Source organism: Orcinus orca, chromosome 11 (assembly GCF_937001465.1).
Source record: "Orcinus orca chromosome 11, mOrcOrc1.1, whole genome shotgun sequence".
NCBI classification, from domain to species: domain Eukaryota; kingdom Metazoa; phylum Chordata; class Mammalia; order Artiodactyla; family Delphinidae; genus Orcinus; species Orcinus orca.
Window position 1 is genome coordinate 4,362,809 of NC_064569.1, and position 24,395 is coordinate 4,387,203.

Below are 24,395 nucleotides of genomic sequence, written 5' to 3' on the forward strand. Positions count from 1 at the left end.
GCTATCTTTTCATTACCTTTCCTTTTTCTCTTTACAAGTACAGAATGTATACTTTCATCTAGAAGTGGACTGTTTTAGGCAAAATAAAATGTTTGTTGAACAATAAATAAAACCTCCTTCCCTGGGGCCAGAGGGCAGTCTGGGACAGAAGCACGACCAGGACCGCTCACTATTAAGACTGTTTTTAACACTGCTCCTGGTGACCCGGGAGGTGACCTCAAATACCTGGATGGCTTAGGCACAATTCTGTAAAGATGTCACTTCTCTACATCATCAAAGCTCAGGTGAATTTTCATCATAATGAATCTCAATAATAGTCCGGCATTTAGACAGACTGGGACACGGTTTTAGCGAACGGAAATCTTGACTGTTTCCATGGGTAGATAAGCCTTAGTCATTCTGCTTTGCATTTCTCGCAGCTCTACAATTAAGGTATCTTTGACACCTTCCTTTTTGGCCAACAGAAGCTTAAAAGATTAAGTGAAATGTCTAACGTACTTCAAAAGGACATACCGGGAGTGGCTGGAGGTTGGTGGACTCAGTAAGCTTGCTCTTCGGGTGACGGCCGACACCCTCCAGAACGCTCCTCTGTGCCAGAAGCCACTGAGAGCAAAGGCGCCAGGCCTTGGTCTATTTCAGAATTTTCAGTTGCACGGAGTAAATGCCGTTCCCCACGGGTTATATGCTTAGCTAGTGCTCGTGATGATTCAAATTGAGAGCAAGGGTCTTCCCCCACCTGCAAGTCGGTTACATAAGAGTTACAGGAAACCACCACCTCTGGAGTCCATTAAGTTTGAGCTGAAAACTTAGATTTAAATAACGCAAGGTGGAGATGAGACACAGGAATCATGGCACACACAGACCTCCAGGACCTGCTACGGAAAGCTTTAATCACTCCACGTAGAAACAATACATTCATACATCCAACATGGCTCCCAAGTCTTGACCACCCTCACTGGAACAGTCTGTTGTATTTTGTATTTGGCATTAATACAAAACCTTCCTGTTCGTTACCGCCAAGATTTAGGAGACTGTTTCTTATAAACACAGTTTTTTTTCACCCTGAGGCTGATATTACCAAAGTGGAAAAGAAGAGTTACTATCAGCTGGAGTGTATTTAATGCAGAATTTTAAAAATCATTTATTCATGACTCTGGAATGTTTCTCTCCCCACTCCCACCCCCAACACTATGTGAGGACAAGAGAAAAGATGGCAAACGGCGGTGTCTGGTCTGATTACACTGATGATACGATTCTCAACTCGATCTACTGATGAAAACAAAGAGAACACTGACATTGATGAACTCAACACTATCACGTTTAAAAAGGTCATCACGATCAGCCCTTTCTTATAAAAGGGGGGTTGGAGTAGGGTCTCAGACATGAATAACAGCACAGTTGTTACTCACAGTGTCTATTGCAGGGCACTCTGCCTACTAGAGATGAGCCAGCTAGCGAAGTGCAGAGTTCACACCGGTTGCCTTGCAAGTTTCAACCTTGGGCTCTTAGTCTCCTGTAGATCAGATCGGCACGTGTCCAAAGGAGTAACAACCCCCAAAGCTACAACAGTTATCCCATTCAAGTGATACAAGAGGCAATCATGTTAAGTTGGAAAAAAAAAAAAAGGTAGCCGTGTTGAAGTGCAGACCATTTTGACATCATTTTGTATGCAAATAACAAGTAAGCAGAAGAAAGAGCTTTTCAGAATCTGACTCCCTGATGTCTCTAAGGTCCTCTTTTGGGAGCGAGTCCGGAGCAGCGGTGTGCCACCTCCCACAAGGCAGCCTGGTGACTTTCCCACCTTTATTTCCCTGATGACCTCGGCGTGTTTCTAAGATGTGTCCTTTCCAAACACTAACAGCGCTTCATCGAAACCGGCTGTTAGTCTGCACATCAGAATTGGGAAGCGTTTGTTGTCACTTGACTGCAAAGCATTGGACATGCAACTTCCTGAGCACTAGGTACTCCCTGTGCACGACTTACTTTCGGCTGCACAATCACGTGTACTCTGGGCTACGACGAGGATCTGGGGGTATGTGGCAGCTGAAGAATTACACACCTAATCATGCTCCCTACTCCTAGATGCCTTCCCAGTTCAAGTGAGGGAACGAGCGTCGCAGGCATAGACATTTACTGGATTTTTCTTGAGAAGTTAAATTACGTTCACTACCTTTCAGCCCAAACGGAGTGAAGATGATGGAGAGGGAATTTAGTATTAAACTGAGTTAGAAAAAGGTTTCTCAGAAAAGATACCAGTGTTCTTTTTTTTTTCAGGTAGAATCATAGAAAATCAAGGTTGGAAAAACACTTAACAGTCGTATGGCCAATTCCCCCACCTGACACCCAAACTCCTGTGTGACATCTCTGCCTTGTTGCTGTCCAGCCTCTGCTAGAATAGCTTGAGGGGCTGTTCCAACATCACTCAGCCCTCCTTAAAACAGAAGAGCCAAACAGATGCAGCAGGTAAGCAAACTTCCACTGGGCGCGATTATGCATTATACCTAACTTTTCAAGAGTTAGCAGATTGTCAACTGCTGCTCAAAAGAGTAACCCAGCTTTGTTCCAAGCATCCCAGGCTTTCTGCAGACGATTCAAAATGGGGAGATACGATTTAGAAGTGTGGATTTTATAAATCCTTGCTGAATAGCTGTGGGGGGGGGGGGCGGCAGATAAAAAAAATCTCTTAGAAGTAATCATTGTAGGGACCCCAAAACAAAGGGAAAGTATGTGTTTTAAATAATAAATAAAAGTTTCATTCTGAAGATGCAATAAAAGCCTTGTGCAGTAAGTCTTGGTACAAGAATTCAGGAGCGCTGGGGGATGACGCGCGGGCTGATTACAGTCAGTTCAGCAGAAGAGGAGGAGAAGGGCTAGGCCGAGTGTGCAGCCTGCCGCCCGAAGGCACCGGGAGCAGGGCGCCCTGTCCTGATCCTCCCCTTCTGGCTTGTCTGGCAGCACTGCCAACGATTCTCTTGTTTCTATTTCCCTCAAGGTACTCAGGCTGCTTCAAGGTTTTGAATTCCACCCCTCTTCGGAAGACTAACAAGGCAACACGTAGATCGGTGCACCATCATCTCAGAATTCGTTTACAAAGGCTCAGTTCCTCTGAAGGGACACCTTTATGCCTATATTTTTATTTTTTGAACATACATATGAATCAGTCTATTTGAGCTGAAAACATTTACCCTGAAGACACGGATGTAAACGTTAAAGATGGAGGGACTCAGCTGATTGCGTTCTGAGCGCTGTCTTTCACCCCAGGTGTTAAAACAGCAATGGTATCGATCTGTAACAAAGATGAGTAATGGACAAAAACAAACAACAAACCAACCCTAAAGTCAGTATGTCTTTTTATAGGGCGGCCCCTTTCTTTCATATCTGTTTCAAAACGATCAAATAATTAACATTGAGCAGCTAGGTGACCGGCAAGCAGATCTCCCTGCGAAAAATAAAACTTCTTCGACCATGGAAGCTTGGAAATGAAATCAATGAAAGTCTATCAAGTACTCGGGGTAGATCTGGTTGGCGTCGAACACCACGAAGACCCTAGGATTCCAGGTGTCATCCACACAGCTGTCATACAAATTCACGTAGCTCCCGTCTTTGGAAGGAGGGCGCACGTATTTGGAGTCTCCGTTTATGTAATCTCCAATCAGCACTCGGGCAAGAAACATAGATTTGTACGTTCTAAACAGATGCTGCTGTTGCAGGGTTACGCCGTGAATCTGGAATGTGTTTCCGTGCTTTACGTCATCTTTGCAGAAGCGGCTGGCATAAGCAGCATCTCGAGCAAAATAGGTTCCTTAAACAAAAAGGAGCCCGAAGAGCCAAGATTACTCCAAGGAGTGTATGAAACACAAGCAAAAAAAAACACTGTGATTGTTAGGGGGAGAGACACACAGAATTGTGTAACAGGAATAGACATGGAATTTCCTCGCTGGTAGGTTTTAAAGAAGAACAGAAATCCGTCTGTTATGGACAGCTGTGATGCAGGCTGCCACTGGGATAGATCTGTTAGTACAGACCAGAGTCCCCACCACCACCACCATCCCCGTCCCCACCAAAACGCAGCAACCAGACTTGTGTTTTCAGGAAGAGCCTCATAAAGAAATCCAGTACGTAAGATGGATACAAATGGTTTCTGTGATCACAAGTGACAGGACCTGCCTTGTCACTGCTCGGACCTCCCTCCCACTTCTGTCTCCTTCCACCCTTTCCCCATCCACCACCCACCCATCTAAGCAGCCACTGGAGAGCACAGTGAAGCCAAGGGTCTGCAGAGATGATTTCAAACCCCAGGACACCACATTTCTGTGCTACCGGGTAACTGCTCAATAATATTTCTGGAGCTGAGAGAACCCCATATCCAGGAAAAGATTTCTGGAGAGTGTGATCCTATTCACACCTGAACGTTCCAAAAGGACAAGCTCACTTGTCCGCTGCCTAAAGAGGAAACCTCCACGAAGAATCCGACTCTTCCAAAGGGGTAGGCCTAGGAGGCTGACATCATGAAGGGAATACTTACCCTAAAACATTTCGGAAATGAACTGCAAAGTCTCCTATTACCCAAATCCGACGGGACTTAATGTAACACCTTTCTGATCCTCTTACAGTTAAATAAATGGGATGGCCTTTAAAGTCGTTATTTTAAAAATTAATTTACTCTTAAAAATGTAGCACCTCATGGGCTTCCCTGGTGGCGCAGTGGTTGAGAGTCCGCCTGCCGATGCAGGGGACACGGGTTCGTGCCCCGGTCTGGGAGGATCCCACATGCCGCGGAGTGGCTGGGCCCGTGAGCCATGGCCGCTGAGCCTGCGCGTCCGGAGCCTGTGCTCCGCAACGGGAGAGGCCGCAGCAGTGAGAGGCCCGCGTACCACAAAAAAAAAAAAAAAAAGAAAAAAATGTAGCACCTCCTGATCCTGAGTGGTAGCCAGTTCTCTTGCTGGAGGAAAGGTACAAAAAGGTACAAAAAGGACCAAGCAAAGAAATGTCCACCCCTTACCTTTTCCCCTCCCCTCTCTCCTTAATTTGCTTGAGTAGTGAGCACAAACTGGAGAACTTAGACTTTCACAGCATTAGAAAAAAGGCGAGGATTTCCCCCATGCTCATTAATATTCCTACCTATCATTTTTTTAAAAACAAAACAAACAAAAAAATAGACCTACGTACAATGTACACATTAATTGATTTATTTTATAGTGCTCTGTGTACTTGACATAAAACAGTTCACTGTATGGGTTTATCCATGGAAAGGACTTATGCATGGAAAGTAAACGTCATAATGCAAAAATCAGCTAATCTGGACATGATGCCCCATCTGAATGACTGGGACTTGGAGGGTTATCTAATCTGGCAGAGGTGTAAAAAGTCTTCCTTCCATCTTGCACACGCAGGAAGTGGCTTTTCGGTGTCTCAGAAACTCTGAGGGTGTGCCAGGAACCCAGTACAGTAACTTTCAACTTAGTGACTCTCAAGCCCCTGAGATACAAACAGTCAATCCTCTCTCAGGAGAGGAGATTCTCTTCTAGCGCTCCAACTGGATTCTGATAGTTACCTTTTCCAAAGAGAGCACCGTGTATACCATTGATTCTCCAATCAAAGTTATGAATGCAAATTGCTTCCACAAATTCACTGCTGGTGCCATGAAACAGCATCTGTTCATTAATCTGGGGCACGCCTCTTTTTTTCTTGAGCTGAGCCTTTTTCCTGAAAACACAATACACAGACACAAAACACACAGATATCTACCATAAGTGGCATTATTAATTTTTCAAGGAGCAAACCTCAATAGAAAGGGTAAAACAGAACACAGTTCTTTAACATACATCATAAGTGGACAAATAGCTCTGGAAAAAAAAAATAATCTCAAATGATCTTGGACACATAAATCATCTCATCAAAAATTATTAGTTAATATTGACACTGAATGTTGAAAATTATACCGAAAACTATAGATATCCCAGACAATGCCCCATCATAGTAAAGTGACTGATCGCCTAAACCAGCCAAGCTTTACAGATGCCTAAAAATGACACTACAAACAGTAAATAATACATAGTTCACAGAGTCTTTAAACAGTGAATTCCTTGAGCACGGACCATACCTTAATCTTTTTATCCCCACAGTAGGACATGTTGGTTAAACTGAACGGAACTTTGCATCTTAGGGCTGGAAGGGACATGAAGCCATCCAGTTCAAACCTCTTGCCAATGGACAATCCTCTTCCAACACATAAAATGCTATTCAATGTAGGACTTATTGTAATAGTAAAAAAACAAACAAACTGAAAACAGCCTAAAATTCTTTCACAGCAAAATGAATAATTATATATTTATACATGAAAGTTAAAATAATGAACTAGATCTATAAGTATTAACATAGATACCTCTTGAAAAATAATGTTTAATGTAAAAAGAATGATGCAAAAAGAGACCTCTATCTCAAAATAATAATGCATATTGTAGAGGTATACAAACATAGGTAGTAACAAATATAAAAACATGGATAAGAAGGTATCACAGCAACTTGAGGGCGAAAGGAGGAGAGGATGGGGATGGGGGAAACACTCCACCTTGATCTCTAATGCTGTGTATCTTTAAAAAAAAAAAAAAAAAACCCAGACACAAAGATGAAGAAAATGTCACAAATATTAAAATGTCAAATCTGATTGGTAGGTACATGGGTGTCTGTAAACTGTTGGCTGCATTTTCATTTAAACATATTTCATTCAGAAGATGTCTTAAAGATGAAAAAGAACCCTCCCCCGTTAGCTCTGCAATGAGAGCTGCCCCGCCCCCGGCGCTCCCCGCCCTGCACAGCGGCCAATCTACTGGCCATCAGCTGTAATCGTGAGAAAGTCACCCCCCGACGGTGAACCAGAACCTGCCTCCCTGGTCCTTCTACTGTCGTCTCAGTTATTCCCTTCTGAACACAGAACAACCAAACACTTAACACGAAACAACTCCAAGTATCCAGGAATAACTCTGGACACTGATAGGTTTCCTTCCCCAGGTGAACAGACGCCACTGTCTCAACTATTCCTCCCATGGCATAGCTTCTAGGCCTTTCTCCACCCTGGACAGCCTTTAGTGGGCAGGAATCTGCTGGACACCTTCTAGTCCGAAAACGCTGGGAAGAAACAGAAACAGGGCCTAGATGTCGTGGGACGGCGCCCAGCTGAGCTCGCTCTGCACCAGGCATCATGCTACTGATGGAAGCTTGCAGTCAGTTAAAACTGCTGGCGCTTTCCCAAAGCAGGCTTCTCTCCGCTCTCCAGATTTGTGCAACTGATTTCTAAATCTCATGCAATAGGTTTATTTCAATTAAGCTTTATCTTGATATAGTAATTTTAAAAGTACAGAATTTATAAAGAGCAGGCAGCTTAGGGACTGTTCGGGGTTGGGGGAAGGACGCTTGCCCTTAAATGATGAGAGAATGGAAATGTCCTTCTCAGAGCCCTCTGGCAGCATGTATCAAAATTCAAATGCATACGCTTTCATCTACTGGAGACAGTCTTCTCAGACCATTAAGCATGACGTTAGGAGGATGTGCATTAAACAAACATTTATTTCAGAAAAAGCCAGCATGTTTTCACAAAGAACAAATTATGCCAACTTTCTTTTTAGACCTTTATGTACTGTCTGCCTTGTTTTCTTTACAATGCATATTTGTTGCTTTTCTAACTAAGAAAAAAATCTTTTTAAGAGAAGATAATCACATTTGTTTAGACTCACTGTTTCAATCTTCCAAGGTCTTTCTGACTCCTGATTAGTTCACCCTACAAGTAAGCTTCCCCTTCTAGTTTTGAACCTTCCACAAGTGTGATAAGCAAGCCTCCTACATTTTCATCCACATTCCTGACAGATGTGGAAGGGCTCAAGAGGAAAGCATGCATGCCATTCAAGTTACTCTTTGATAAGACTTTTAACCAGATGTTACTTTTTCCCTTTGTATGGTCACCCGGCACCCATCTCTCCATCTCGCCTCCATCGTAAGGACCTTTCTCAACCACTCGTAGAAATCAAGTTACACTGTCTAAGGGGCTTATCCACCTACCACTATGGCAGTCCTCTTAGTGGAGCATCAGTGAAGTCATTCGGGTTTTTTCTAAGTAAACATTTCTTGAACATACGTCCTTCAAATATTAAGCTTCACGGTCTGTAATGACTAGAATCCACGCTATAATCAGGATATTCACTCATCACTACTTTTCAGGTGCAGATTAGAATGAACTTTGGTTTGAAAATTCACTCGAGTCTCTCTTAGATAAGATAAATGAAGTGGTGGTTAGTGAAAGAGCCGGAAGTGTGGGCACTGAAACTCTGCTCAGTCACTGGATAGGTACAGCGTCTATGGGATGGGGTGATCACAGCTCTGCACCCCCCATGGTGTGCACGGTTTACTTTAGTGCCCATCGCCAAGGCACCCAGGACATGCGGAGACTCACACTATGACCTTGATCTAGAAAGGCTAACGTTGGGTTCCAGGGCCTCTTGGGCTCCAGTTAAACCTTCAGGGAAAGTCACAGATTGAAACCAAAACTAGGTTCTCCACCACCCTGCCCACCTTTGCCCAACCCCACACTCATCTCTGAACTTACTGAAAATGCTGTTGCACCCACTTCTCAAAGATGTCTTAAAAGTACCCTCCTCCCCAGGGACTAGGGTGCCAACCGGGCCAGGCTGGGTGTGCCCCACATTCCAAATGCAGCAGGAAGAGCTTCGCGCTCTGGACTGAAATAGGTTCGTCCAGTTTAGACCAGCGGTTCTCCCTCCTGGCTGAACACCAGAATCACTTGTAGACCTTTTTAAAGATAAAACTGTCAGAACGCAGAGGCTCTGATTCAGTGGCTCTGGGATGGGTGACAGATGCCCATACAGGTTAAAGAGCTTCCCCAGGTGATTTTGACAGGCAGCCAGGATGGAGAACCTCGCACCTAAATCAGCATTCTTAACAAAGCAGCAGTCTTCCCTGCTCTTATTTCCTGCTGCCTTATCCTTCCCAACCCTGGACCAATCCAACCGTCTCCCATCACTGCTTTAGAATTGGGAGTGCTGGAATCAATCAAACAACATCGCCATGGTTCCCACCCCATATCCGCACGTTCCCACGTCAGCTCAGCCCTCGACACTGATGGAGACCCCATGGTTCCCAGGTTAGCTCTTTCTCCCCTCCGTGTTCCACAGTGGCTGTTTCCTCTCTCCGCTTTTCCTCTCTCTCCCTCACATCCCCCTCCCTAGCACCTCATTCTCTGCAGGAGACCTCACTGCTTCCTTCCCCAAGGAAACAAAGTATCAGGGAGAACTCCCTGACCTACCTCATCTCTGATCCCCTCCCCATCCTCATGTGTAAATCTAACTGGACCACTCTGTCTCTCTCCTTCTGACCCGCGTTCTCTGAATCCCACCCCATTACCCCTCCCTCTCTCTGCTGTCTGGGCCTCTCACTGCTGTGGCCTCTCCCGTTGCGGAGCACAGGCTCCGGACGCGCAGGCTCAGCGGCCGTGGCTCACGGGCCCAGCTGCTCCGCGGCATGTGGGATCTTCCCGGACCGGGGCATGAACCCACGTCCCCTGCATTGGCAGGCGGACTCTCAACCACTGCGCCACCAGGGAAGCCCTCTGCTGTCTTTTAAACTCTCCCTCTGCATAGGTCCTTTCCTATAATAATGTAAATATCCTCAGGTCTCTCCCATCTTTAAATTCGAAAAACAAAACCAAGCACGCGTCCCACGCCCACATCACCATCTTCTCACGTCTCTCACTCTTCACTGCAGAGCGCCTTGAAACGGTTGTCAGCGTTTGCTGTACACACAGTATAGCATCTACCAATGGTGCTCTCGCCTAGGGTACCAAGGACATTTTATTGCAAAATCCAAAGGACATTTTCAACATTCATCTTTCTTGGCATCTCTGCCATATGTGACCCTGAGGATGACACATACTTGTGTCAACCACGTTCTTCCTTTGGCTCCCGTGACTCCACATTCTATGGGTTTTCTTCCACTTTATGTGGTTACTTCTCAGTCTCCTCCCTGAGCTTTCTTGTCCTCTGTTCATCCCTTTCAGAGTTTGGTCCTTACCCCCTTCTTTTCCTAATCGACATAAGATACCTGGTCATCTTATCAATTCCTTTGGCTTCCATGACCCCACACTTTCCAGTAACTCCAAAACCTTTATCTCTGTCTACACTGCTCTCTTGAGCTCCCAACCCATGTATCAACTGCTAACCCCGCCCCGTCCTCCCCAGACCAAAACCCGTTCCTACCCATTTCCCTCAGTCAGTGAGAACAAATAAGTCTGAATCCCTGGAGCTATCTTTCCCATCTCCCCCACCTCCCCTAATGTGCGTGTCCCCATCACGCACATTAAATCGAGTACCAGGCAATATCATTCTACATCTTTAATATCTCAGAACAGTCCTCTTCACTGCAGTGGTACCGAGAGCACCTTGGCTCAGGCCATCCAGTGTGTCACATTTGTAACGACTGAAACAATTTCCTAAGTTGGTTGGTCATCCTTCTGTGATCCTTTTAAACCAGTTTCTCAACCTCAGCGCTGCTGACTGTTTTGGGCTGCGGAGCTCTTTGTTGTGTGGCCTGTCTTGTGCCTCGCAGGATGTGTAGCATCCCTGCCCTCCACCCCGCAGATGCAGTGGTAGCCCCCGCCTCCTACCCCACGACAATCAAAAACAGCTCCAGGCATTGCCAAACGCCCGTGGTGGGCAAAATCACCCGAGAACCACCGCTTTAAACGCCTTCTCCACAGTGCAGCCTGATAAATCATTTCTCTAAAATGCATATCAGCTCCATCACTCTCTTGCTTAAAGTCCTGCAATGGCTTTCCACCATCCCAGGGAAAAAACCCAAACCCCTTAGTTTGTTTACAAGGCCCCGCGGGGCCTGGCATGTGCCAACCCTCTGACCCAGACGCCAGGTCAGTCCAACTCATAAGGCTGATGGAGAAAATCACACAACCACCCAGTGGGTCTCCCACAAACCCCTGCATGCTCTACCTCCTGAGTCGTTTTCTAGCATCTTCTCTCGCCATCCATCCTATCTTCTGTCCTATTTGAAATCCTCTCAATGTTCTACATTCCCTCTTGTCATCGATCTCCGGCCCATGCTGCTCCCGATGCCTGGGGTGCCCTCCCCTCTCCTCCTGCATCCAGCCTAGATGACACTGGCTTAGGAAGTGCTCCGTGACACCCCACACACAACCTACTTCTGTCCAAGCTCTGGTCCTGTGCACTCTTAGATCCCGAGTGCCTAGAACGGTGCCTGGCACAAAACTGGTTCTGGAACATGTTTCTGGAAGAAGGGAGGAAGGAAGGAAGGCCTGGACAACATGCAAACTGACATCTATCTGCTGGACTCATGTGGGCTTCCCACCTGTACAGTGAGTCACAGGTTACGTGACAGTGGGGTGGATGAGTTTATTTTCGTCCTTCAGGCAGAGATCAGAATGACAGGCTGTCCTTAAAATGCGACTCAGTATTTTCTGCTGTCGTGGCAGGAGGCAGATTCATTTCCCATCACAGATTTCTATAGGCCGACCTCACATAACATCATGAATGGCATCTACAGAGTAAAAACATCTCCACTGAGATTCTTAGTATATGATGTGTTGGCGATTCGCTGGAACATTTCTACCACTAGGAATTAATTGAGGTCTCAAATTACGAGGAAGACTGACAGGAATTCCACCTCAGAGGCCCGATTAAGAAGAAGGAATTAAGTCTTCATCAGAACATTTTAGGAAAACTTACTTTATTCACTGAGAGAATAAGATCAAAGAAGACGGAGGCTTCCATCCTCCATTATCCCCTGAATAAAACCTAAACTCAGGGCTTCCCTGGTGGCGCAGTGGTTGAGAATCTGCCTGCCAATGCAGGGGACACGGGTTCGAGCCCTGGTTTGGGAAGATCCCACATGCCACGGAGCAACTAAGCCCGTGCACCACAGCTACCGAGCCTGCGCGTCTGGAGCCCGTGCTCTGCAACAAGAGAAGGCCGCGACAGTGAGAGGCCCGTGCACCACGATGAAGAGTGGCCCCCGCTCGCCGCAACTAGAGAAAGCCCTCGCACAGAAACGAAGACCCAACACAGCCCAAAATAAATTTAAAAAAACAAACAAACAAAAAAACCTAAACTCAGTTAAACTCAGTATTGTCAGAAATAAAAGTGGGCTGGGCCCAAAGACTCAAAATTACAAAGAATACAAGCTGAAAACCCTTATTTTATAATATAAACTATTATGAGAATAAAACCTGGAGTTTACTCAGGCTGTAGGAACTGACCTACCAGAAGCATCAAAGAATTCCGCATATTATCACCAAACAAAAGTCAGCCTGATTTTCAAGTATATGAGAATGAAATGAGTTAAGGCCTGGGATTTGCTTTAAAATACTTCAGCAACAACAATAACATAGCAAAAGAGGAGATAGATTATGATGGTAAATCGAGATAAATGTTAAATCAGGATGATGGATACACAGGGTTCACGACATTAGACTCTATTATTTGAAATTTTCCTGACTAAAGGTTAAATGCTTGTATTAAAAAATATTAGAAATCAAACCTTGAACACAGATTTAATAAAAGTATTTCAGAAAATCACTTATTTTAAGTAATGCTTATTACTGTTATTACATTATATTATAATGTTATTCAAAAAACTACAGCACAATGTGTTCATGTGGACAATACCTGTTAAGTTTCTTGTAATGGGCTTTATTTTTAGGTTAAGTGCACACGAAGCAATCCAATGGGTCATTTCCAACCTAAATTGAGTAATGAATGGAGATTTCAAATCTAGAACATAAACTCTGGGCTAAGCAGGGAATTTGAAGGTACGTTTTACAATGTCCTTCAAAACTAAAAACAAGCAAATGACTTACAGACTGGGAAGTCTGAGCCAACAAAGTCATAGTAACAGAACTAAACAGCTCCCCAGACCCCCTGGTAATGCTGATTCAGCCACGACGCCCAGCTCGAAACTCTGAAAGCAGTGCAGAAGAGGCTGTCGGACAGTGTTGCACGGGATGCTGGTGCTGGCTTACAGAGCAGCTCTCCCTGAGGATGAGGAAGAGAGCTGAAAAACCAGGTCAGAACACGCACAGTGCGTCTACACAGCTCACATGACAATGAATATGATTAAACATTTGTGCTTCACTGTCTCCGAGACTGTAAAAGCCTAGAGGCCAAGGAGGGGGTTCAGAGTAGAAACTGTCTCACCTGCAAAAGAACTCCCACAAGTCTAGGTTTTGAATTCTCTGAATTCTTTTAATTCTGTTGCGATCCACTGTTTTCCCAAAGAGACTAGCAACTTCATTGTATTCGTGTGTTTGATTGTGCAAAGGAATGAGCTGGAAAGAGAAGTTTGCACAGTTTTACTGGGGTCCTTTCCAATCTCTCCCACCTGCAGCTGGTCAGCGCTGCTCTCACCTGGTAGGGCAGGTCGGTATTCACATTCTCCCAGTGGAGTGGCATGGGGATGGCCTCATTTTCACAGATATAACTTTAAACAGAAAAGACAAAACAAAATATTAGACGCTGATTAGAATCACTGTCAATGACTTAGACGTTTTCTCCCGAGCTGAATTGCCATGCTGCGCTACTGTGACAAATGCAATTAAGTGTAGTCCTTGGTTTCTTTATTTTAAAATATTTATTGAATATCCGCTTGTGTGCAGCTTTTTAGGGGCTGAATTAAGAAATCTGATGGGAAACGTCTAATCCTACATAACATTAAAATTTCAAAAAGAGTCGTTTAATTCGGTCTTGTTTTTCTTATTTTTTCAGAATTTCTTTTAAATGGAGGAAGATTTTAGGTGAAGAAAAGGAATTTCCAAGAAGAAAATCAAAAATTCTTGATTAAAAAAACAAACGTCTTTAACAGGTGTATACGGCCTATTACATACCATCCAAAACCCGCGGCCGCGCCCAACAGCCTCCAAGATCTAGCGCAAGCCTCACCTTCCTCTCTTTATTACCCACTATCCCCGGCACGGTCCGCGTGAACTCACTCGGCGCAGAAGCCAGTAAAGTAGCCCACCATGTGTAAGCCACTGGACGCGCACACAGAAAAAGACATGATCTTGGCGAGCTGGATGGCAAAAGGCTGTGACTGATAATATTGACAGGAGTCCTTTCTGGTGACTGCAGGCTATGGAAGACATCCATAAATGTCAAGCCTATCTTTAGCGTATGTTTTAACTCATTTTAACTTTGGGAAGGTCACACAATCGTATGATTTAAAGATGAATAGGTATAAAAAAGTGAACGGTGGATGGTTTCCCTCCCACTCCAGTCCTTGGTCTTCTCACCTCTTGCTCTTCTCACTTCTCACCTCTCGCCTCCATTCCAAGTAATCACTGCTTTTAGTCTCTTGGGTATTCTTCCAGAACTTCTCTAGGTTAACACAAGCCTTTTTTTTTTTTTGGCACACACGAATGGTAGCATAATCATGTGTCTTTTGCAGCTGCTCTTTTTTTCCACTGACTATGTTCTTAGAGATCCTTGCATATCAGTAGGTGAGAGAGCAGCCTAGCACAGAGCCTGGCACACGGCAGACACTGTTGCGTGGATGCTCTCTTACCTACGGATATGCAAGGATACCACCCCTACTGATTACAAGTCCCCTACTGATGACATTTAGCCTTTTTCAACTCTTTGCTACTATTAAGGATGCTGCAAAGAACAAGTCTGTGCCTTTGTCACTGTACGTGGCCACGTGTCAATTTTCAGGATAACATCTTTGAAATGGCATTTCTGAGTCAAAGCATGTATTTATTCCTGATTTTGACAGAAGCCGCCAAGGTGCCCTCCTCGAAGGCTATACTCATGGGCATTTCCCCCAGAAATGGAGAGAACGCCTATTTGCCAACAACCTCCCCAAAGGAGTGTGCTGTCAAACATGAGGATTTTTGTCAATCTGATGGTAAGAAATAATCTGGTATAATTTGTATTTCTCTTAGTACGAGTGAGGTTGCATGAACCGTTCAAATTCTTCAAAGAATTCTTCTGTTCGCATCCTTCTAAGGGGTTGCTGGTCTTCTACTTAGAGATTCCAAAAAGTACTTCAAATACTATACAGGTGAACCCTCTGACTGTGATACCGAGTGACAATATGTTTCCCAGGTTTTCTTTGTTTTCTTTGTATTTTTACTTTGCCTGATGTATCTTTTAGCCATGGAAAATATTTTTGTTTGTTTGTTTACTGTTTGTAGCCTTAGTTAATTATAAATTCCTTGTCAATAGGAAATGTACTATTCACTTTGCATGTCAAAAAATGCCCAGTGTATTCCTGTAATAAATAAACATTTGTACATCAATACCTCCTCATCTTCATCACTCTGCTGTATCCTACCTAACTGTTCTTCCTCTTTTATTATCTTGCTTTTTGTCCTCTGTTGTCGCTAATTCTCTCCCTCTCCTATTTTTGTTCTATGGCTTGTATAGTCTGTGAGAGAACAAAGTGCTTGACCCCATTAAGTGCTTCTCCCCACCAAAGGGTACCAGATATAATAACACACAGTTACAGTAACAATTTTCCATTATTATGTCTCATTTTTCTCCCAGATTCCATACCCTTTGAAGATAAGTAATTCCCTTATGAAAACCCTTACACTTAAGAATGAGGATGTGATGTAGCTGGTAAGGAAGTAAGATTCTCTCCCTTCCACAGAAGTACTAGAGCATTCATTATATAAGTACTTGAATAACTTTTAAATCATGACCCTAAAATGTAAGCCAAAAGTCTCAAGAAGCTAACTGACAGAAACTTTAAAAATTTCTATCTTTAATCCTTTCAAAATATCTCCTTGAAAGGAACAAATGGGCATCTCCTACAATTCACATGCTAGCATTGTTTCTGTTTCATTTTAAATTCTTTGAACAACGGGAATTTCAATACTTGATTGAGGAATCGTTCCAGAAAACAGGAGACATGCCCTTCAACTCCATTCATATGAGTAACAAATATTTATTCTCTTCTGGCATTTATACTCTCTTTTCAGGCTACAGACGGCAGGAGACAGAAAAAGGAAAACTCGCCACCCAGATCCAGGGGGCAGGAGGCTGTGCCCTTGTCCCATGCACCCCCATCTTCCCAGGTCCCTTTAATCACTACCGATTTGAAATTACTTCTAGGAGTTGCCCAATGGGGTTCAGTGCAGGTGAAGACACAGTGGGTAATTACCCAGGATTTATGGCCCAAATAACTGGACGGTCCTGTGAGAGTCTTTCCAAGCTAATTAAAACTTACCTCAGTAGGTTATGTTAAGGATTTATAGCAGAGAGCATAAAGCATTTTGTAACTACCATGCAAAGTGCTCTAAAGAATTGAAAAATACAAATATATAAGGGGAAATGAAAAGGACAACAGGAAAGGAAATGCCAGCAGAAAATAACAACACTGCTCTTGCATCAATGAATGTGAAATTCAGTAGAGAAAAGATCGATATTAAGATTATTAAAAATAACCTACCGAAACATTTTCAGTTTATTTGTTCCTCTGTTAAATATTAAGGAAGACAAGAGAGAGAAAAAGCCCACTCTTGCTTTCCACCCCATTCTCTCCACAATACCTGAAAGCACTGATAGAAAAAGGGGCTCTTTTTATTAAGCGCTGTTTTCCAGTGGTGAGATTCATCTGCTTCATTTCTGTGCAAAAGGACAAAGATGTTAGATGAGCCACAGAAACACACTGTGCTATAAATTGTCATGAAAATTTCTAGCCACACTACATGATGGTCAGGGAATCAGGGAGCTTTGGGAGTAGCTACTAAGCACAGTATATTAGGGATACTTGACCAACATCTGTTTATCATGGCATAAAAAGCAGCTTCATTGCTTGATCTAAGCTCACACAGGAGGAAGCTAACCTCATACATGGCTCAGTATGTAAGGTCTATCCCTTTCTGTACCATACTTGGGTTAAACTGACTTGAAAATAGGAGAGTCCTCAACTTAGGAAAATTAAGAGTACGAGAAAGAGAAAGAAATTACAGTACTGAATCTTCTGGTTGGCTTCTTAAGTGAAAAGTGTTACTTTGATTTCTCCAAAAATTTTGGAAATGATAAAAAAGATACATTACCATGATAAAACATGTACAATTCACAGAGTTTCAAAAATTTGTACATTTCTTGCCTTCTCTTTAAATTGTACACCTAAACCAAAAAAACAGAAAACCTAGCTAGACTCAACACAGATTTATATGAAAGATTCTAGTGATGAAAGACTAATGAACTAACTAAAGTATCATTTTCTTCTTACCTCTGTTCCTCAGCCGTGGCAATATTTACTAGGTCCCCCTCTTCATTCCCACAAAGTTAGGTGCTAAGTCTTAATGTGAGATTCTCGTCAGTCTACCTTGTCTAACTGGCATCATTCCACTCCAAGATAAAGGGGTTCACCCATCCAGGCCAATGCTGTGTGAAGTGTGTTTGTCCTTTCCGTATTCTCCTAGGCTCTGCACACACTGGCGTCTGACCACCGCGCAGGGAAAAAGAAAGGTCATCCCAGCACATGCGGTGAAGCCTGTGCTGCGTTCTTCTCATACTACCTCGTTTTGAGTTTGCTTTTCACCATTTTTATAGAGAAGCCGAGCTGGCTTGTGGCAGAACCATGGGGGCTAACTTCACAAGTGGTACACGGGGAATGCTAATACCTGTGCCTCTGAAACTGTGTCATCACACAGAGGCGCGGGAGCTGGCGCTATCATATGTGACTCCAATTCTTTGATAAAGACTTAAATAAACTGCACCGTCTGAGAGAAAACTTCCAAAAAATACAGCTTACTAGAAAATATTCTTTCAGAAAATGCAGCTTGCTGGGCTACCTACCAAAAGCTCTGACAAACTCCGTGCTCTACATGAAGCTTGATGTCTGCACATTGCGATGTCTCAGTATGGCTTCAACACTGACAGGTGTACTCAAGACTGAAGTGTCTGCTGACACCTTCCGTCTAAGACAAATGTCGGGCCCCCTTAAAGGCAGCCTATTTGCCTAACGTCGTAAAATATGTTATGCTTAGTCAGGAGTAAGAATCTAATGGCTTTAACTCTTGATTTAAAAAAAAAACTCACTCTGGGGGCACAGCAGTCATTAGAGATCTGATTCCATCAGTGTCTTAGTGGACAAATCTCCGGCAGCATGACTGGGCCTTGGATCCTCCAAAGGAATCTCCTAGGGTTTCAACACCCCCCCTCACCACAGTATAGCACTGACTCTGTCATAAGGACTCTACTCACAGAAAATAGGAAAGAACATCTAGAGGCCTGATCTGTGTGGCAGCCCAAAGGCGCTTTTGTTAAGAAAGTCTCCCCCTCCAGGTTCTGTCTGCCTCTAAGCAGTAAACAGCTGAGGCTGGCAGCTTGAAACTGCAGGCTGAGTCCCACAGGTTTCTCATGGGGTCCCTAAAAACATGCCCATGTATCACGGATGAAATATAAAGCGGGGCTGATTTCCAGATTAGCTGGTTAATCTGTGAAAGCCAACAAAATCAGAAGGTGGCAGGAGGCCGTGCCCACTGAGGAGCCGTCTTCTAGGAAAGACACCAAGAGATGGGCCATTCAGCTGAGCCGTGGTCTTAAAACTCAATCCAGCCACCTATGACTCTGCGCGTAACCTCTCTGATTGATCCTTAAAATCTGACTGATCCTACCCATTTTGAAAAGCTGAGAGGATGATGAATAAAACAATGGCTTAGAGGTGTTTTGTGTTCCTTAGAAGAGAAGCATTACAGGAAAATACATGACAGTCTCCATATATGTTAGTATCTATAAGCATATAAATAACCTTTATAAAAGGCAATGTCGCTCAAAAAGATTTTAAAGGTTGAATTTTTTTACAGGTATTTTTATGTGTTACAAAAAGGATTTACTCTGTTGTTTGCAAGTATGTCAACTAATCCTGATTTTCAGAACTGCAGATTTCACCATATCAACATACTAAGAACACACAACTATTAGGGAAAAAGACATACCTGCAAAGTCTATCTTGTAGCTGAATTTGGAAGTAGTAAAAGAAATGGAGCCACAAGGGTTTGTTTTGAAGCTTTTTTCGATATCTTCACTGCTAACTGAACACTGAATGTTGGTATCCGGCTTTAAGACAAACCAGAAAGTTCATTTACCAGCTGTTCACAGGAATGGCTTGGCCACAAAGGCAGTAATGGGGGACGGAGACAGAGTGGAGGGACAGAGGAAACTTACTAATCACCTGTTCTAGTTCCCAACACACGGGGAGAATCACAGCTAAGACAGCATATGGAAAATAGCTTAAGGATTTCCAGCAAAGAAACTTCGGTAACTGGTTATAAGGACTTTTTCCAAAGTATTACAGTGTTTCCAAATTATTGCCAAAATTACACATCTTAAGTGGCTCAAATCAAATCTTCCTTAAGTAGCCTTGTAAGCAAAAAAAAAAAAAAAAAAATCCACAAGCTCTTGATTATGGGTTCAGGTCTCAGCTTAACCGTTAACGAGCTGTGTGACTCAAGACCAATTACAGTAACTTTTCTGAGTTGCACTGTCTTTGGCTGTAAGACAGAGTGCTAGCATCTGCTTTCGGGTTGCTGTGAGGCTGGAGGAGAAGACATCTCTACACCCTCTAACCTAACACCAGGAGCACAGAGGCGTTTAAGACCGGCTTGGTCGCTTCCCCTTCCCTCTGTCCACCAAAGCAGGCCTGGCCTTGCTCCCATGTGCCGAGACCACGTACCCCTCAGTCACGCTTGCACTCTGGACACACAGAAAACACACACCGTTTCTTCTAAGTAAACACTGTGAAAACCTGGGGAAAGGAAAAGGACCAGAAGAATTTCTGATTTTTCTTTTCGTTCCACCCTCTGACTTCCCTGAGGTTTGATTTCTTTCAGGTGCCGCCCGGACTCCCTTTTCACACCAGCACAACGGTGCTCGGTGAGTCTAAACCCCGCCTGCTCCGCCCGAGGGGCGCTACCTGAAACATGTGCCACTTCCCGCACTCTGCCAGGTAAAACCAGCCCCACTGCGTGTCCGACGTGTCCATCTCATCTGTCTCGCTGTTTGCAGTCTTGGATAAGAATTCTTCTGTTCTGTGAAACATCTCCTGAAGTGCCGGGAAGAGGGAGAGGAAGAAATCGTTCTTTTAATAACCAGTGTGCTTTTCACATATCATTTTTCTTCTCACAAAGAGCTGTATTCCAACAGTGATGTTGACAAATAGCATTCTCACTCATACTGGCTCTGAAGATAAACATTTTAAAATGTTAAATTATCACATCTGCACATCTTTCTTGGACATGGACCTTAACATTCCAGTTTTTTAGCAGCAACTGCTACAGAAATGATTTGGGTCTTTTGGGTTAATTGCTTATAGGAAAAATTCCATAGTGGACTGTTTAGAAAGAAAAAGGAAAGATTCAGTTTGGGATTATGAAATAAACCACAAATTTAATTTTTTGTTTAAACTGTCCACGATCTGATTAAAAAATCTGGTCTTTATTTTAAAAAATGTTGAATATCCTCACACTTAACAAATAAGACAAACAATCAGACACTTAGGTGGATATATCAATGTCCACGCAACCACTTAAGTAAGCGGTATCAACACCTATAAGCACTCCAGATTCTCAGTTTAATGCCAAGAAATTTCTGTCTTATCAAATGTTCACGTATTTGGTCAAAAGGATCCACTATCACAACTAGTTAAGACCAAATACAACTGATTTTTGTTTTAAATATTCATATTTCGGGAATTCCCAGGCGGCCCAGGGGTTAGGACTCAGCGCTTTCACTGCCGGGGCCTGGGTTCAATCCCTTGTTGGGGAACTAAGATCCTGCAAGTTGCTCAGCGTGGCCAAATAAATAAAGTATTCATATTTCATTTAGTGGCACAGAAAGAGTTTATAACATATAGTGTTGAGTACAAAGAATGTTACGACAAATAGAAATAGTATGATCCGATTTTAATAAAAAATACATCTATATTTACCCACATGAAATACAGATGTGGGTATACGCATATGTACATACACACAGAAAAAGTCTGGATGGATACATCAACACTTATCATAGTTTTTCCTGAATATTAGGATCATAATAATAGTAACCCTTATAGGGCTCTTACTATGTGCCAGGTGCTGTCCTCAGTACTGCACAAACAATAAGTCATCTGGGCCTCACAACAACCCTTTAAGATATGTACTATTAATACCTCAAATTTATAAATGAGGAGGTCACACAACGTGGAAGCCAGGATTCAAAGCCAGGCAGTCTGGATCCAGGGTCTGTCCATGTAAGCACCATAGAATACTACCTTATACTTCCTTATCAGTGACTTTATAATCTTGCCTACATTATGTACACATTATCTTTGAAAAGTTTTAAACATTCTTGGGTGGAGACTGTGATGAAGAAAAGGCCATCAGAAAAGGGACGAAGAAGTTAGTCAAAGATTCAACTTTATCTGGGATGCGGCTTTCTGTCCTCATTCTTTAAGGGTTTCTAAATTATTAATTTAAATTTGCACAGCTGATACATGAAAATCTCTCCTTGCAAAACACCAGAACCTTTAAGATAAAGCTAGACTCTTTTTGACTATCACCTCCATTCCTGGCGCCTCTCACCTTCCTTCGCCAGGGTTAATCAGTACTGTTTGCTTACTGTGCGACTGTCAGGCTTTGCTCTCTCTCTGCGTGCGTGCGCGTGCGTGCATGTGTGTGTGTGCACGCGCGTTCCATCATATACACACATATAAACTTATACGGTTTCTGCTGATTTGTTAAAAATGTGATTTCCTATATCTCTGTTTTTTTTTTTAAACAAAGAATATGTACTATACTTGGGTAATTTGGAAAATATTTGCTTTACATTTCATTGTTTAAAGTGTACAGAAGTGGTGTAACGTGGGATAAGCTTCCATGGCCTTGTTAAGGCCACAGCTTCCTCCTCACAGAACCTAGATGAAAGGCTCCTTCCTCCCGGGGCTGCTGGGAGAGGTGATGCTCGGTACCGCAGTGAAGTACCAGGCACAGTACCTGAGCTCAGGGAATGGGACTTGTTATTTTCTCATCCACGTTTGGAAACTCTCTCCAAGGGATGCTCTGTGATTATGTTCGGGATTTTTCCTTCATGTTTTAAAGTGGATTGGCCACTAAGAAATGAAAACCAGAACACCCTAGGAGCAAGAGATGCAGATTTGGGGCCCACTATTTACCTTATCTATTTTAACCCAATTAAAAGGGCAGTGATTTAAAATTTAAGATCAGTTGTGTAGGTTAACTGTTCACAACACCTGCTCTTCCTTCTATTACTTATTGTTCACATAATTTGCTCATTTTACTGAGAGACAAAGAAAGCGAGAGTGACTTAAATTTATTTTTCTTCTGAAAATAACCAGAAAAATTTGGAAGGATGAGATTCAAGGAAATAGTTAAGATAAATATGTGGCTTATGAGTTCCATCTAGGAGAAAAGGGAATGGGAAATAGGAGCCCCCTTTACACAGCATACATGCAACATGTGTGCTTTGCTACGTCACACTGTTCCCAAGACCACACCCTGAGCCAGGTTACAAGTGGACGTGTTTCACAAAAGTCCTTTCAGAGCATCCTGTCATAAGCAGCTCTCGCAGGGGGAGGTGGGTAGGACAGACTCATCTCATATTCATCCTTATGCGGAGAGGGCAGCACCACAGACAGCCACCACTGCCCTGAAGTGCTTCAAATTTTATAAAGTTCCTTGTCAGTTTACACTAATTTTTTCCTCTACAACCCAAAGCACAGGAGAAGTCATTCTCTAATTAACTTTAGGGGAAAAAAACGAAGCAGAGAAGATACAATTATGTGTCTAGGATCATGGAGCTGGCAGTTCAAAGAAGATTCTAGAAACACCCGAGGCCTCCGGACTGTCAGCTCTTCCCTAGGTTGTCAGTCCCCTGCCTCGTTTTCCTACATGGACAGTTGTTCCTTCTTTCCTCTGGGGCCAAAGCTGAATGTGACTGCTCTGCTTCACAGATGCTATGGCTTTCTTTCCAAAGACTCAGACTCAGTTCATAAGACTGACTCATGGTTTTCTACAAGTTCATCCTCCAAAGGAATGGCTATTCTGTAAAATTAGGCTCAAAGAGTTAAGTTAAGCTTCAACGCGTAACTTTAAAATACTGTAACCAGCGTAGTAATGGATCTAGGATAGAATACACTTACAGGCAACAAAAGGAGTGTGCGCCAGGTGTCCACCAGGGAAAAGGCAGTGAATGAATGTTAGTGGAATGAATTAGATCAGCCACGACACCATAATCTGCCATACTTTTCCGGTTTTTAATTGGCAGACGATGATAATTCCTGCACTTCAGGCTAAGAAGGACAAAAAAGCTAGTATAAATTGGAAAAGCATTTTGTAAATTTTCCAGTGCAATGGGTATGCTGGTGGAACCTGTCTACAATGCTAGCTATTCCAACCGGAATATTTATGGAGCCTGGGAGCAATCAATCTGGATCATCAAATTGAAAGGCCGGGTGGAAGATGGGCTTAAAATCAAAATCCTGCTCTATGGGAGAAAAATAATGCCACCTTCCAGATTGGTTAAAACCTTTCTGATGAGTTTATTAAAATACACAGAATATAATTTATTTTGTTAGGATAAACGTAACACCTTGAGGAAATCATAGTTGTAATGCAAACTTCCTTGTCTCTTATAGGAAGAAGGTCCAAAACTGGATACTGAAAGCTTACAAACAGGGTGGAACTTTTGGAATGACAGAGTAAGGAGTGCAGTGGGCCCCTCCCCAGCAAAACTGCATTTTAACTGGTGGGCATTATTTAAAAGAACAACATTTAACGTCTCTGGAAACTGTCTTAAGATCATCTAGCAAATAGAGAAATATTTATTCAAGAAAATCTACTAGATCTCCAGAACAGGCATTTGGGGCAAGATCTGGTCCACCACTCCCCACCCCACCGGCTCAGTGCTGCAGACGAGAAGACAGGGGCTCCCTTTCCCTCCAGCTCCCTTTCCCTCCTGACCCTGGAAGGGTCAGGCTGCCCACAAGTGCAGAAGATCTACTCTGGGCAGGCAACACAGAGGACCGATCTCCTTTCCTCTACCCGGTCCCCACTCATTTGGTGGAAGCTCCAGTCCAAGCCCAGCCAGCTGTGAATACTGGGCCCTGATTGCTCCCACCCAGGTACAGGGTGGTTTCTAGGGTAGTGGTTTCATGGCAGGAGGGCTAAGTCAAGTAGACCAGGGGCTGCCACCACCCCTCCCGCCCAGGGTGTCACTCTGGGAAGAGTGGGCTCCCAACTCCAGCTCCAGTGACACAGGGGTTCTACTGCAGGAGGAAAAGCACATCCTAAGGACAAAGAGATCCATGACTCTGCCTGAGGGGACTGATTCTACGTGTAACCGAGTATA

The 24,395-nt window shown here is 43.5% G+C and overlaps 1 protein-coding gene across 2 annotated transcripts in view; it reads right to left on the reverse strand.

Annotated features, from left to right (window-relative positions):
- Window positions 1-870: 870 nt before the first annotated feature.
- Window positions 871-24,395, reverse strand: part of PARP11 (poly(ADP-ribose) polymerase family member 11) — a 36,835-nt gene continuing 13,310 nt past the window's right edge. Inside the window, exons 2-8 of one of the 2 annotated variants that reach the window (XM_004279013.3) lie at window positions 19,963-20,091; window positions 18,986-19,106; window positions 16,586-16,661; window positions 13,443-13,515; window positions 13,233-13,363; window positions 5,555-5,706; window positions 871-3,802 (exon numbers count right to left, since the gene is read on the reverse strand). In XM_004279013.3, the coding sequence (XP_004279061.1) occupies window positions 3,486-3,802; window positions 5,555-5,706; window positions 13,233-13,363; window positions 13,443-13,515; window positions 16,586-16,661; window positions 18,986-19,106; window positions 19,963-20,091 (999 nt within the window). In that variant the 3' untranslated portion in view covers window positions 871-3,485. Of the gene's footprint in view, window positions 3,803-5,554; window positions 5,707-13,232; window positions 13,364-13,442; window positions 13,516-16,585; window positions 16,662-18,985; window positions 19,107-19,962; window positions 20,092-24,395 lie in introns of those variants that run through there. The other variant, XM_033404263.2, reaches the window with a different exon arrangement.